The 12850-nt window shown below is 33.3% G+C and overlaps 1 protein-coding gene across 3 annotated transcripts; it reads left to right on the top strand.

The window, feature by feature from the left end:
- The first annotated feature begins 2433 nt into the window (after positions 1-2433).
- On the top strand, positions 2434-4421 carry LOC117927675 (probable RNA-binding protein ARP1). Of its 3 annotated transcripts, none has more exons than XM_034847326.1 (6): positions 2434-2754; positions 2840-2984; positions 3089-3212; positions 3295-3337; positions 3444-3672; positions 3866-4421. In XM_034847326.1, the coding sequence occupies exons 1-6, from the start codon at positions 2572-2574 to the stop codon at positions 3931-3933; spliced, it is 792 nt and encodes a 263-aa protein (XP_034703217.1). In that variant the 5' UTR covers positions 2434-2571; the 3' UTR covers positions 3934-4421. The 3 variants fall into 3 exon arrangements, with proteins under 3 accessions (XP_034703217.1, XP_034703218.1, XP_034703219.1); XM_034847327.1 differs by having other exon boundaries at positions 2437-2754; positions 4014-4421; XM_034847328.1 differs by having other exon boundaries at positions 2438-2754; positions 3994-4421.
- Positions 4422-12850: the final 8429 nt, after the last annotated feature.

Raw genomic sequence — 12850 nt, 5'->3', positions numbered from 1 at the left:
TTGGTTGGGGTTGGTAAAAACCCTATTCACTTCTCCTACCCTCTGCCTTCATTTTTACCTATTTCCCCCCTTGATGAAGACTGGTGTCTGCAGATTTCAATAAATGGTTTACTGCTGGAAAGGGTGGTAAATTCTTTACCATTTCTATTCCATATAGAAAGCTTCTTCTCCTCTCCGGATACAATTCTTTATCATTATTCATGCACGTCTCCCTCTCATTGGTTGAGACCACGACACATGGTAAGTACCCTATGACTCATCATGCAACCATGTGCCATACCAAAATACCGAAAATTATTTTTAAAAAAAATTAAAAATTATAAAATCCTAAATAAAATTAATAATAATATTTACTTGTCACAAAAGCCTCTCTTTTACAGCTTCTAAAACACATTTTCAGCATGTGACACAATTTAAAAAAAATAAAAATAAAATCAATAATTTTGAAAAATGCAATCAAAATTAGTTATTTGGGTGCTTTAAAGTTTTAACTCCCAAACTCATGATTACAACCACCAGGTTTGGTTGTTTATTTTTGGCCGTCCGTACAATCTCCCATTAACCTTAATCACCGTCAATCACGGCTACTTTGCCTTTTCGTCATAGTCTACAAAACATCATTAAAATAATTTTATACATTTACATTACATTTTGCTAATCACTTGTATGAAAAATTACTATAAAAAAAACTGTTTTATTTTTTTAAAAAAATAATTTATATAGGTTTCTTTGGATATATTTTTTATATTTTATTTTATTTTTAAAAATAAAAAACATGTCACGTTTATTTTTCGATTATATTCGGGTTTTGGAGAACAAATGACTTGCGGCCAACGAGGCAAGCATCTGTGATGAAAATCCAATGGGCGGTTGATAGGTTGCACTGCCCAAATCCAGTACTGCACTAGGTCATAGGGGTGTAGGGGACGCGCTGTCCATGGAGTGGGGACCCAGAAACAGAGTGATTGAGAAGTGGGTCCACGTGATCAAGTGGTGGTAGGTATCATTGATAGTGATGCTGACGCAGATCAGATGTCTTGACTTTGACTGCATCGTTGCATACAAAATAACCAAAACAACAGCATCCGACATCACTATCTCAATTAAATTATTTCTAATTTCTACTTCTTTTTTGTAATATTTTTATGAGCTAGGATTCAGCTCAAATTATTTAAGTGAAATTTGAATACTTTTCTATTTTTTATTTTTTAAAAATAAATATTTTAAATAAAAAACAGAAAATAATTGTGTTATTTTATTTTTATTTTTTCGAAAAGCAAAAAATTGTTTTGAAAAATAATTACCAGACAAATATTTAATTCATGTTCCTAAAATTATTTTTCAAATTTTGAAATTTTTGTAGAAGTAAAAACTTTACTTTAATTTTAAAAATTTTTAACTTTTATATTAATTTTTATTTTTAAAACAAAAAAAAAACAATATATCCAAATATACACCTGGATTACCTTTAAACCAATGTAATTTTGTACTAAAAGCGAATGGTTATCAAATTCTAAAAATTTTAAAAATAGTATTTAAAAAAATCAAGAAAATTTAAGGGGGAAAATGTAAAAATTATAAATATAAAGGGCATATGTTATTCGCCGACTAACCTTCTAGGACAGCACGTCACGTACGTTAAATTCGTTAACCGTGGGAGACCCATATTTTTCAATTAACGTACGACGTGCCGTTTCGGTGTTCCTCCTTTTAGACGTTGCACTCGGGGAGTGTGTCAACACGCGCCACTCTTACAATGACAACGTTGGATCCAAGTATAGTGGCTTACGCATTGTTGGCACAAACTTTTACTGGTTAAAATTCTTTTAATTAATATTTCTTTTTTAATAAATACAGGAATTTTAAAAATAATTTAAAATTTTGAGTGTTAATTTTAATTTTGTTTTAATTAAGAAAATAACAGATCATGGATGACACGTTTACAGATGGGTTATGACAGATATAACCCGGAGTGGACATGTCTAATTAATTGATAGGAAAAAGATTGAATTATCTCCTAAATAAATGCTATTACTTGTGTCCTACTAAATTATTTTCTTAAATATGTTCTCCATTAAAACCATTGATTTCCCTATTGGCCAGAGATGCATTGTAAAGAGACGATTCTGTTCCTCTAAAACAACTGTTGCCGCCCTTGAGAAAGGGTAATTTCGACTTTCCATGTTGAAATCAGCTGGAGAGGCGCCCACGTAAGACACCGCAATTATAGGAGCATTTCTGTAGAAAGCTTAATGAACCCCGTTAAGCTGTCGTCCCGGAGCGTGGGAAACACATCACCAGATAAAACTGGGAAAGGAAGAGTGGTGACGCGTGGGAAGGGAGGAGATAAAGCTGATGTCCTAAGCAGAGTCTATCTGGCTGCCCCTCTGTCTATCTGGTTTTTTCTTCCCCACATTATTTTATTCGTAACCCCCCGACCTCAACCTTATATACTCCAAAACACCCTCTTCCTCTCCCTCCACAAACCCTTCTCTCCCTCTCCAACTCATGCCATAGTGTCATCCTCCCATCATACGCCGTCGTTTCAGGAGAAAAAGAGATACATTGGACATGACGATGAGCAACGCTATCGGACAGTTCGGCGACACCACGCTTACCAAAGTGTTTGTTGGCGGCCTGGCATGGGAGACTCCCAAAGAGGCCATGAGAGACCATTTCGAGAAGTATGGTGAGATCTTGGAGGCCGTCATCATCTCCGATAAGCTCACCGGCAGATCCAAGGGCTACGGTTTCGTAAGTGCTCGCTCTTTGCAGGGGACTGATAGGTTTGCTTTGTTCGGTTCGGTTGCTAATGTGCGCTTCTGGTTTTTGGGTATAGGTGACGTTTAAGGAGCCGGAGGCGGCGAAGAAGGCCTGCGAGGACGCCACGCCGATGATCAACGGCCGCCGAGCCAACTGCAATCTGGCTTCTCTTGGAGCGCGACGCCCGAGGTCGGCTGCCTCCAGTACACCACCTCACCAAGGTATCTTTAATCCCTACAATCAAAAGTACAAAACGCGAGAAATGTTATTTTCGTAAATTTCAACTTCATGGAGGTCTTAAATTATGATGTTTTCTGTCGTTTAGGATCTAACGGTGGATCGAGGCCCACCTCAGCTGCACCTACTAGTCACGTGCAGTGGTACTATCCGGCGGGAACGCCGGCTCCCCCCTTCCATCACCAGCATCATCAAGCTGTTCCTTTTTATGGGTATGCTTCTTTTTCTTGATTTTCCGTTAGGTTTCATATTATAGAGATTCGCCGCGTCTCATTGTATCAGTTCCGGTTTCAGGTACTCCCCCGCCTACATTGCGGCCGACATCAGTTACAATCATGTAAGTGCAACTGTGAAATTAGGTACAAGTGATTTATGAACCGTCCGATTCTTTCAGTCATGATCCAACGGCTGACATAGGGATTGTGTGTTGTGGCGGTGCACAGAAGCTAAGCTACACAGGTGGTTCGTACATGAACGGGCATTTCTCGCAGGTGTATCCAGGGCAGGCTATGGTGGGTGCGAACGCATTGATGCCAATGTACCCTTTCTATCATTTTCATCAATCACAGACGATGGGGCATCCAGCTCACATGTTTCCACCAACGACGGTGGGCCCAATGCCCACTGTCCCAGCGATCATCTCAAAGCCCTCATCAATGGCTCCCAACACAGGTACCCACATTCGCTTTGGTGTATACTTGATACACATTAATTTATGCTCCTAAACAAGGAACAGGAATCATATATTCACGTGTGATTGAGTTGGTCCAACTGTCAATTAGGCTTTTGCAGACACAGTTGTACAACTGTAAAATTACTATATTGGCCTCCGTTCTTTTGAAAACTGAAACACTTTTCCAACCAGGGCCAGGCTTGATAATCTTTTTCAAGCAAACGGGTACCCTCAAATCTGATAATGGAAGCTGCAAATAAGTCTTTGAAAAATCCAAAATTTTGAACAAGTAAGATGTGAACTGATATTACAGAGAACAGTTTGTTTGGCTGTGGAATAGGTGCGATGGGAGGAGGAGAAAGCTTTAAAAAGGTTGGATAAAGGAAGAAGGAAAGAAAGAAAGACTCAAGGCTTAAAAGAGCAATAACGAAAGTGCCTGCCGGTGCTCTGGAGTTGGCAGCTGCTCAGAACAACATTATTATCTGATCTGGGATGGCTGTTTTCCAATTATTTTTTTCTTGTAATTTCTTAATTTCTTATTCTTAGGTGTTTGATAATATTCATTCATTCTCGTTCTCTCTAACATGCATCTATCTCATCATGAGCTGTAAACCATTTAAGGAAAAAAAAAAAAGAAACAAGAAAAAAAAAAAAAAAAAAAAAAAGAGAGGAGACATATGTAACAGAGGTCATGTACCCATGCCCTATGGAATCTTTTCAATGGCTTCATTGGACTTTGATGCATAAAGCCTCTCTCTCTCTCTCTCTCTCCCTCTCCCTCTCCCTCTCTCTCTCTCTCTCTCTCCTTCCTCACTGCAAAACAATTGCAAGAAGAAAGAATAGGATGGTTGCGTACCCAATTTTGGTGGATATTAATAATTTGGAGTGGCATATCAATTATCAAGTGGGCATCATGCAAATAGAGTAAAAAGGGTGGTAAGGTATCCATTCTTTGTTATTGTGAAATGGGCTTTTGATGATGTATGTACCTGTCTATAACAAAAATAATAAGAATTGTCATGTTGGGCAAATTGAAAATAAGAAGAGTAAAAGAGAGTGTAGCCATAAGAAATGAAATGGTTAGAACTTCAAGGAGCATCTGTAGAAGGGATGAATATGCTCAAATGGATCAAGCTCAATGTTGGGGTGGATGATTGTGATACCCACATCTTGCTAATAACCTAACTTCTTCTATGGTCTCTGACAAAAATACCTTATGAAGAGTAAAAGAGAGTAGAGTCTTAAAGTATGAAATGGTTAAGACTTGAAGGAAAATATATAGAAAGGATGAATATGCCCAAATTGGATAGAACTTAGTTTTGAGGTGGATGATTGTGATATTCCACATCCGATAATAGCCTATTAAACAAGCTTCTTATTTGGTCTATGACAAAATATGCTATGTTAATATAGAAATATGAAATATCTTATTTCATCTTATTAATCTCTACAAAAACTTATAAATCACGAGAGTCAATTAACTTATAATGGGTAATATTTACAATCACGACGAGAAATAAAACCCTTTTATGACAAATAAAATCGCTTTATATCTATGCAAGTCAATGTAATTTAATATAAGGATGGGTTATATTTTCACTTCCAAAGTAGAAGCAAATAAAGCTAGTATTTGTTTCATTTCTCCTTTATGTAATTTGTCAAAATATTGTACACAATATGGGAGGTACATCAATTCACCTCCCATAAATCAAGGCCTAATATCATATTAAGTAAGTTTTTGGATCAACTGAAAGCTTCACATGATAAAAGAAACAAAAAGGGGATTTATATACTCTCCCTTTAAAAATAAGCTTACTAAAGAAATTCCATATTGGTACAAGGCTTCACCACATATATATACTCAACAAGTCCCAGGATGGGTCGAGAGTGGGCTATCCTCATTTCTCAACCAGTTAGTTTTATGTGGCCCACGTGGTTTACTTTGTTCTTGATTATCTTTTATTTAATTTAGAGATAATCACGATGGTTTTATTAATTATATTTTATTTAATTTAAAGGATAATTATGGATAATAATATTAAGTACTAAAATCCTATTGGTCAATTGAAGATATGTTTTAACCGTTCACGTTGATGGAACGTGATGAGAAACTATTTAGGTCCTCTCTCTACCCATTATACATATAGTTTTCTCTCCTTCAAGTGAAGCACATCAAACTAAAGGGGTAAGGGAGAGAAACCAAGTATTAACTAATTTGTTTTCTTTACAAGAAATTTCTTTTTCTAGACCAACCTTTAAGACCAATCTTATGGATCAAGGTATGTTTTCTTGATTACTTTATTTACTTTGTAAAAATTATAAAGTTCTAAGGCTAAGGTTATGATTGTTCTCCAAGAATTAGGCTTACAATTATTCTGCATAATTATAGGAATTTCTAACATGTGGTATCATAGCATATGGTTTAGGAACTTGTGATTTTCCTTTAAAGAGATTATTATATGTTTCTCTCTTATGATTTCGAATTTTTGACAAGAGAATTAAATTTATTGATTATATTGTCCATTGCAATGAAAAGATTTTGTCGATTTTTTTTTATATAGTCGGTTTCTTTTTAAATTCATCGTAATGCCTTCAAGTTCTTGTTTGTAATCTTTATTAAATGGGATTCTTATCGGATTTTTGAAAATTCTGGATTTGTTTGCAAAATTCTTGATGGACCATATAATAAAAATTGCCATGAATATATAATGGAGAATATAAAGATATGACATTCAATATTGGATCTATCAATCTCTTTTAATGCATATATTGATGATTGATATATTTTAGTGAATGAGTTCATCAAGTTTATTGAACCAACTTTTGCATCAATAAATTTTTATTATATATATATATATATCATGAATTTTTATTTATGATGGTATGTTTTTTAACTTTGTCTTTTATTAACAATAAATATTAATTTATCGATGATTGTATGTGAGAATTGTGGAATGATAATCACCTTATGGAATAAAGTTTTATCTTATAAAAGTTAATGTTGAAGTGTTCTATTATTATGTAATTTGATTACGGCATATTGTAATGGTTTGTTAGTCACCAAAGTGGCCAAACCTTAAAGTATGATGTCAATCAAATTGTGTAATATTTTTATCTAATTTGATATCTATAGTATGAATTAATTTGTTAGTCTACAAAGTGACCAAATTAGAAAGTCTTTCATAAATATCAAAGTAAATAAAGTTCAATTGCTCATGGTTATGTGATACTATATGTGAAATGACATAATGATATGTATATATTTTGTCATGAGTATATTGAAGTTCATTTATATAAAATATTTAAGGATAACTCAAAGGTTGATCAATTAATTTTATATCAATGAACATGATTGTGGTAAGTTGATATACCTTATTTTGATATGTTTAGTATATCCAAAAATAGCAAACACGTCAAGTTAGACTAGTATATCTATAATTACGAATTATGAAAAATTAAGCATTACTTATGGTTATTGTTGTACATTGTTGGATCACCCAAAGGAGAACTTCAATGTACATTTATTGTTTATTAATATTTGAATCTATGTTATGTGTTTGAGTTTATGACTCCGAGCATTAATGTATGAGCTTTCTACATGTTTACAGTATTTGCTCATGTTTTTTTTCATTCTCAAGCTTCATCTCTTTTAAAATATAGTGGGCTTAATTTCTTTGAGTGGTGTGAACAAATCCAATTTCAGCTAGGGGTTCTGGATTTTGATTTGGCACTCTTAACCGATAAGCTTGCTACTATTACTGATTCAAGCAACACAAAATAGAGGTCTTTCTATAAGGCTTGGGAAAAATCAAACAGACTAAGCTTGATGTTTATGCGAATGATAGTAGAAAACAACATCAAGTCCACAATTCCTAAGACTAAAAGTGCAAAGGAACATATGAAATTTGTGGAAGAACGGTCCCAGTCCGACTTTGTTGATAAGTCATCAACTAAGACATTAATGGGTATATTAACCACAATGAAGTTTGATGATTCATGTACCATGCATGAGCATGTCACTGAAATGATAAATATAGTAGCAAAATTGAAATCCATGGGAATGGAAGTGAATGAAAACTTTCTTGTGTAGTTCATTATAAATTCTTTACCTTCTCAGTATGCCCCATTCCAAATGGGTTATAATACTATTAAGGATAAATGGAATGTGTATGAATTGCATAATATGCTCATTCAAGAGGAAGCTAGTCTTAAGAAACAAGGAGATCATTCAATTAATCTCATGGGTTAGCAAAGAGCTGGAAAAAAGCCCACAAAGAATAATGGATAGGGCAAGCTAGTAAGGACTACATAAAGTTAATGTATCATCTACACAAGTCCATAAGAAGGAACACAAAAATGATAAGTGTCATTTCTATAAAAAGCCTGGACACTGTCAGAAAGATTGCCTAAAACGTAATGCATGGTTAAAAAAAAAAGGTAAGCCTAGTACCTTTGTATGTTTCGAATCAAATTTGGCAGAAGTTCCTTATAATACTTGGTGGATTACTCTAGTTGTACCACTCATATTTCTAATACGATGCAAGGATTCCTTTCGATCCAAACCATAAATCCAAATGAAAAATTTGTCTTCATGAGGAATCAAGTCAAAGCTCCAGTTGAAGCCATTGGAAGTTATTGTTTGATTTTACATACTGGACATCATTTAGATCTTTTTTAGACTCTTTATGTTCCTTCTATTACTAGAGATTTAGTTTCTTTATCTAAACTTGATACAATTGGACACTCTTTTAAATTTGGGAATGAATGTTTTAGTTTGTTTAAACATAAACACTTCATTGGTTTTGGTGTTTTATATGATGGTTTATACAAATTAAAACTTGATAACCTTTTTGTCGAGACTCTATTAACCTTGCATCATAATGTTAGTACTAAACGTGGTTCAATTAATGAAAGTTCAGCTTACTTGTAGCATAAACGCTTGGGTCACATATCCAAAGAAATAATACTAATATTGGTAAAGAATGAAATTCTTCCTGATTTGGATTTTATTGTTCTTGGCATATGTGTGGATTGTATTAAAGGAAAACACACAATTAGGCAAACAACCACAAGAAGCACACAACTCCTTGAACTTATACACACTAATATATATGGGCCTTTTGATGCTCCATCTTTTGGTGGAGAAAAGTATTTTTTCATTTTTACTGATGATTTTTCATGTTATGGTTATATCTATTTATTGCATGAAAAATCTCAATCAATAAATGCCATGAGGTGTTTATTAATGAAGCTAAAAGACAACTAGATAAAAGAGTAAAAATTGTCAAGTCTAATAGAGGTGGTGAATATTATGGAAAACATAATGAGATTGGACAATGTCCTAATCCATTTGCTAAATTCCTTGAGAAGCGTGAGATATGGGCTCAATACACAATGTCAAGTACATCACAACAAAATAGTGTTATAGAAAGGTGTAATCGTACTCTAATAGACATGGTTAGGAGTATGTTGAACTATTATTCTTAACCTTTATCTTTGTGGATGCATGCCTTGAAAACTACCATGTATTTATTAAATAGGGTTCTTAGTAAGATAGTTTCAAAAACCCTTTTTGAATTGTGGATGGGAAGAAAACCTAGTTTAAGACACTTGCATGTTTGGGGTTACCTGGCAAAAGTAAGGATTTATAATCTGCATGAAAAGAAACTAGACTCAAGAACAACAAGTGACTTTTTTATTGGTTATCCAAAAAAATCTAGAGGGTATAAATTTTATTGTCCTGACTATAGTACAAGAATTGTTGAAACTAGAAATGCTAGGTTCATAGAAAATTGTGACATTAATGGGAGTGTGAAACCATGTAAAGTAGGAATCCAAGAAGTTAGGGTATAAATTTCCTTACCTATAACTTCTTCTCAGGTTGTTGTTTACACAGTTGCCAAACAGTTTGACAACTTGCAAGAACAATAAATAAATGATCAAATTCCCCACAATGAAATTGTTGCAAATGAATCTATAGTGAATGAACCACATGAAGTAGCATTAAGAAGGTCTCAAAAACAAAAAAAGACCTATTATTTCTTATGACTATATGGTTTATCTATAAGAGTTAGAATTTGACTTAGGAATTGATAAAGATTCAGTTTCATTTTCATAAGCCATAGAAAGTGTTAATTCTATTAAGTGGTTAGATGCCATGAAAGAAAAGTTGAAATCCATGGATCACAATGGAGTTTGGGATCTCATCAAATTGCCTAAAGGTTGTAAGAGGGTCATTGTAAATGGGTTTTTAAGACCAAACACAACTCAAATGGCAATATCAAACGATATAAAGCTAGACTTGTTGCCAAGGGTTTTACTTAGAAGGACGGTGTTGACTGCAATGAGACATTTTCTCCTATTTCAAAAAATGACACTTTTAGGATTATCATGGCGATGGTAGCTCATTGTGACCTAGAGTTATATCAAATGAATGTGAACACAACTTTTCTAAATGGCAATTTAGAGGAAAAAGTTTACATAGATCAACCTGAGGGTTTTTCTGTTGAAAAAAAGAAACACATGGTTTGTAAACTCAAGAAGTCAATATATGGACTTAAACAAGGTTCTCAACAATGGTATCTTAAGTTCAATGATATCATCACTTCTTTTGGATTTAAAGAAAACACCATTGATTGGTGTATATATCTGAAGGTCAGTGGAAGCAAGTTTATATTTCTGATTTTGTATGTTGATGATATCTTACTTGCTACTAATGATCTTGGTTTGTTACATGAGACTAAGAAATTTCTCTCTAAGAATCTTGAAATGAAATATATGGGTGGGGCATCCTATGTGATAGGAATTGAAATATTTCGTGATAGATCACAAGGATTGTTAAGATTGTCTTAAAAAACATATATTAATAAAGTTTTAGAGAAATTCAAGATGGAAAAATGCCTTATAAGTGTTGTTCCAATTCAGAAAGGAGATAAATTTAGTCTTATACAATGCCTAAAGAATGAATTGAAATACACAAAAATGGGAAGGATTTCTTATGCATCGCTTGTTTGGAGCTTGATGTATGCACAAACTTGCACCATACTAGACACTAGTTTTGCTATTGGAATGTTGGGTAGGTATCAAAGTAATCCAGATTTGGATCATTGGAAAGTTGCAAAGAAAGTATTGAGATACTTGTAAGGAACAGAATATCACATGCTCACTTGGAAGAGATTTGATCATCTAAAGGTCATTGGATATTCATATTTAGACTATGTTGGATGTATTGCTATAAGAAAATCCACATTTGGCTATTTGTTCCTTTTAACTAGAGGAACAATCTCATGGGAAAGTGTGAAGTAGTCTGTCATTGTTGCATCCATTATGGAAGCGGAGTTTGTGGCATGCTTTGAGGCCATTGTTCATAGATTATGACTGCAAAACTTTATTTCAGGACTTGGGATTGTTGACAATATTGCCAAGCCATTGAAAAATTATTGTGATAATTTCGTAGCAATCTTATTTTAAAAAAACGACAAGTATTCAAAGGGTGTTAAACACATGAAAGTAAAATACTTTGTTCTTAAATAAGAAGTTCAGAAACATAGGGTGTCAATTGAGCACATTAGCACTAACCTTATGATTGCAAATCCATAACGAAAGGATTGCCGCCAAAGACATTTAATGAACATGTTGAAAGAATGAGCATTATTGGGTATCGTTGTTAACATTATGTTATTGTTTTGTGTTTTTATGTATTTGACACTTCGAGCTCTTTTAAATATTGTTTATGATATTTAAATATCATGTTTCTTATCGTTGGTATATATACAATAATGAATTATGTGAGTTTTAACAGGATTTGGCTTTGACGAAGACATTATTGTTGGACCATTATGATATATCCCATTACAGATCATGTTAAGTTTGAAACTATATATTATGATACATGGAAGAGACTAGGTCGAGATAATGACATATAACCACTATGATCTTTATTAGTTTTTATTTAATGATGATTTATGATGTGACCAATGTAAGAAAGGATTTAGCTTATACTATGCATATTATGTTTTATTATTAAACCATGATGATGCCACATGGGCCAGTGGGAGACTGTTAGTTTTATGTGGCCCATGTGGTTTATTTTGTTATTGATTATCTTTTATTTAATCTAAAGATAATCATGATGGGTTTATTAATTATCCTTTATTTAATTTAAAAGATAATTATGGTTAATAATATTAAGTACTAAAATCCTATTGGTCAATTGAAAATATGTTTTATCGTTGGTATTGATGGAACATGATAGGAAACTATTTAGATTTGGTCATTTTTCTACTCATTATAAATGTAGTTTTCTTTCCATCAAGTGAAACACGTCAAACTAAAGGGGTGAAAGGAAAAAAATCAAGTCTTCACTAATTTGTTTTCTCAATAAGGAATATTTTTTTCAAGACCAACCTTTAAGATCAATCTCATAAATCAAGATATGTTTTTTTGATTACTTTATTTACTTTGTGAAAATCATAAAGTTCTAAGACCAGAGTTACGATTGTTCTCTAAGAATTAGACTTAAAATTATTCTGCATGATTATAGGAATTTCTAACGAGGCCAACCCAACCCAATTCAATCAATAATATATCCATTGATAGTACGGAAAGATTCATGTTGTAACCCACACAAAAGATTTAAATACTTGACCAAAATTTTGGGGATTTAGTTAACAAGATTCTACAAGGACAAAGTGGAAAACAAGTCTTATAAAGAGTAGAAAATTTTGGCCACTCCACTTGGCATGACCTGTCATGTTTGGTCTTTACCATTTTAGTCAAAGCCAAAGGAAAATGACACCATGAAAACATAAACCATCCCTTATGTCGGTCAACTTCTATAATTTTAAGCTTCCTCTCATAACCCAAAAAATGTAAATTTTCTTTTTTACATTTTTGAGCCACCAAAAATATACCTAGTTGGAACCACGTAGAATATAACCATTTAACATAAGCTCAATTGAAAATAAGCACGTGCTAATTGGAAAGAAACTTTTCTCATCTCTTCACATTACTAATACAAAATACCACGAGCTAATTGGAAAATTTAATAATAAAATAGAAAAATACCAAATTCCAGGCTGTCTTTTAGAGAATGATAAAATTACCAATGCTGCACCTCTCTAACTTTTCTTCCAATATTTGATTTATAGCTAATAATTGATATTAATGATGAATTAT

The sequence above is a fragment of the Vitis riparia genome, chromosome 13, assembly GCF_004353265.1.
Source record: "Vitis riparia cultivar Riparia Gloire de Montpellier isolate 1030 chromosome 13, EGFV_Vit.rip_1.0, whole genome shotgun sequence".
In the NCBI taxonomy this organism is placed as follows: domain Eukaryota; kingdom Viridiplantae; phylum Streptophyta; class Magnoliopsida; order Vitales; family Vitaceae; genus Vitis; species Vitis riparia.
Note: the sequence above shows the minus strand (reverse complement) of the source record. Positions and strands in the feature narration are given on the sequence as shown.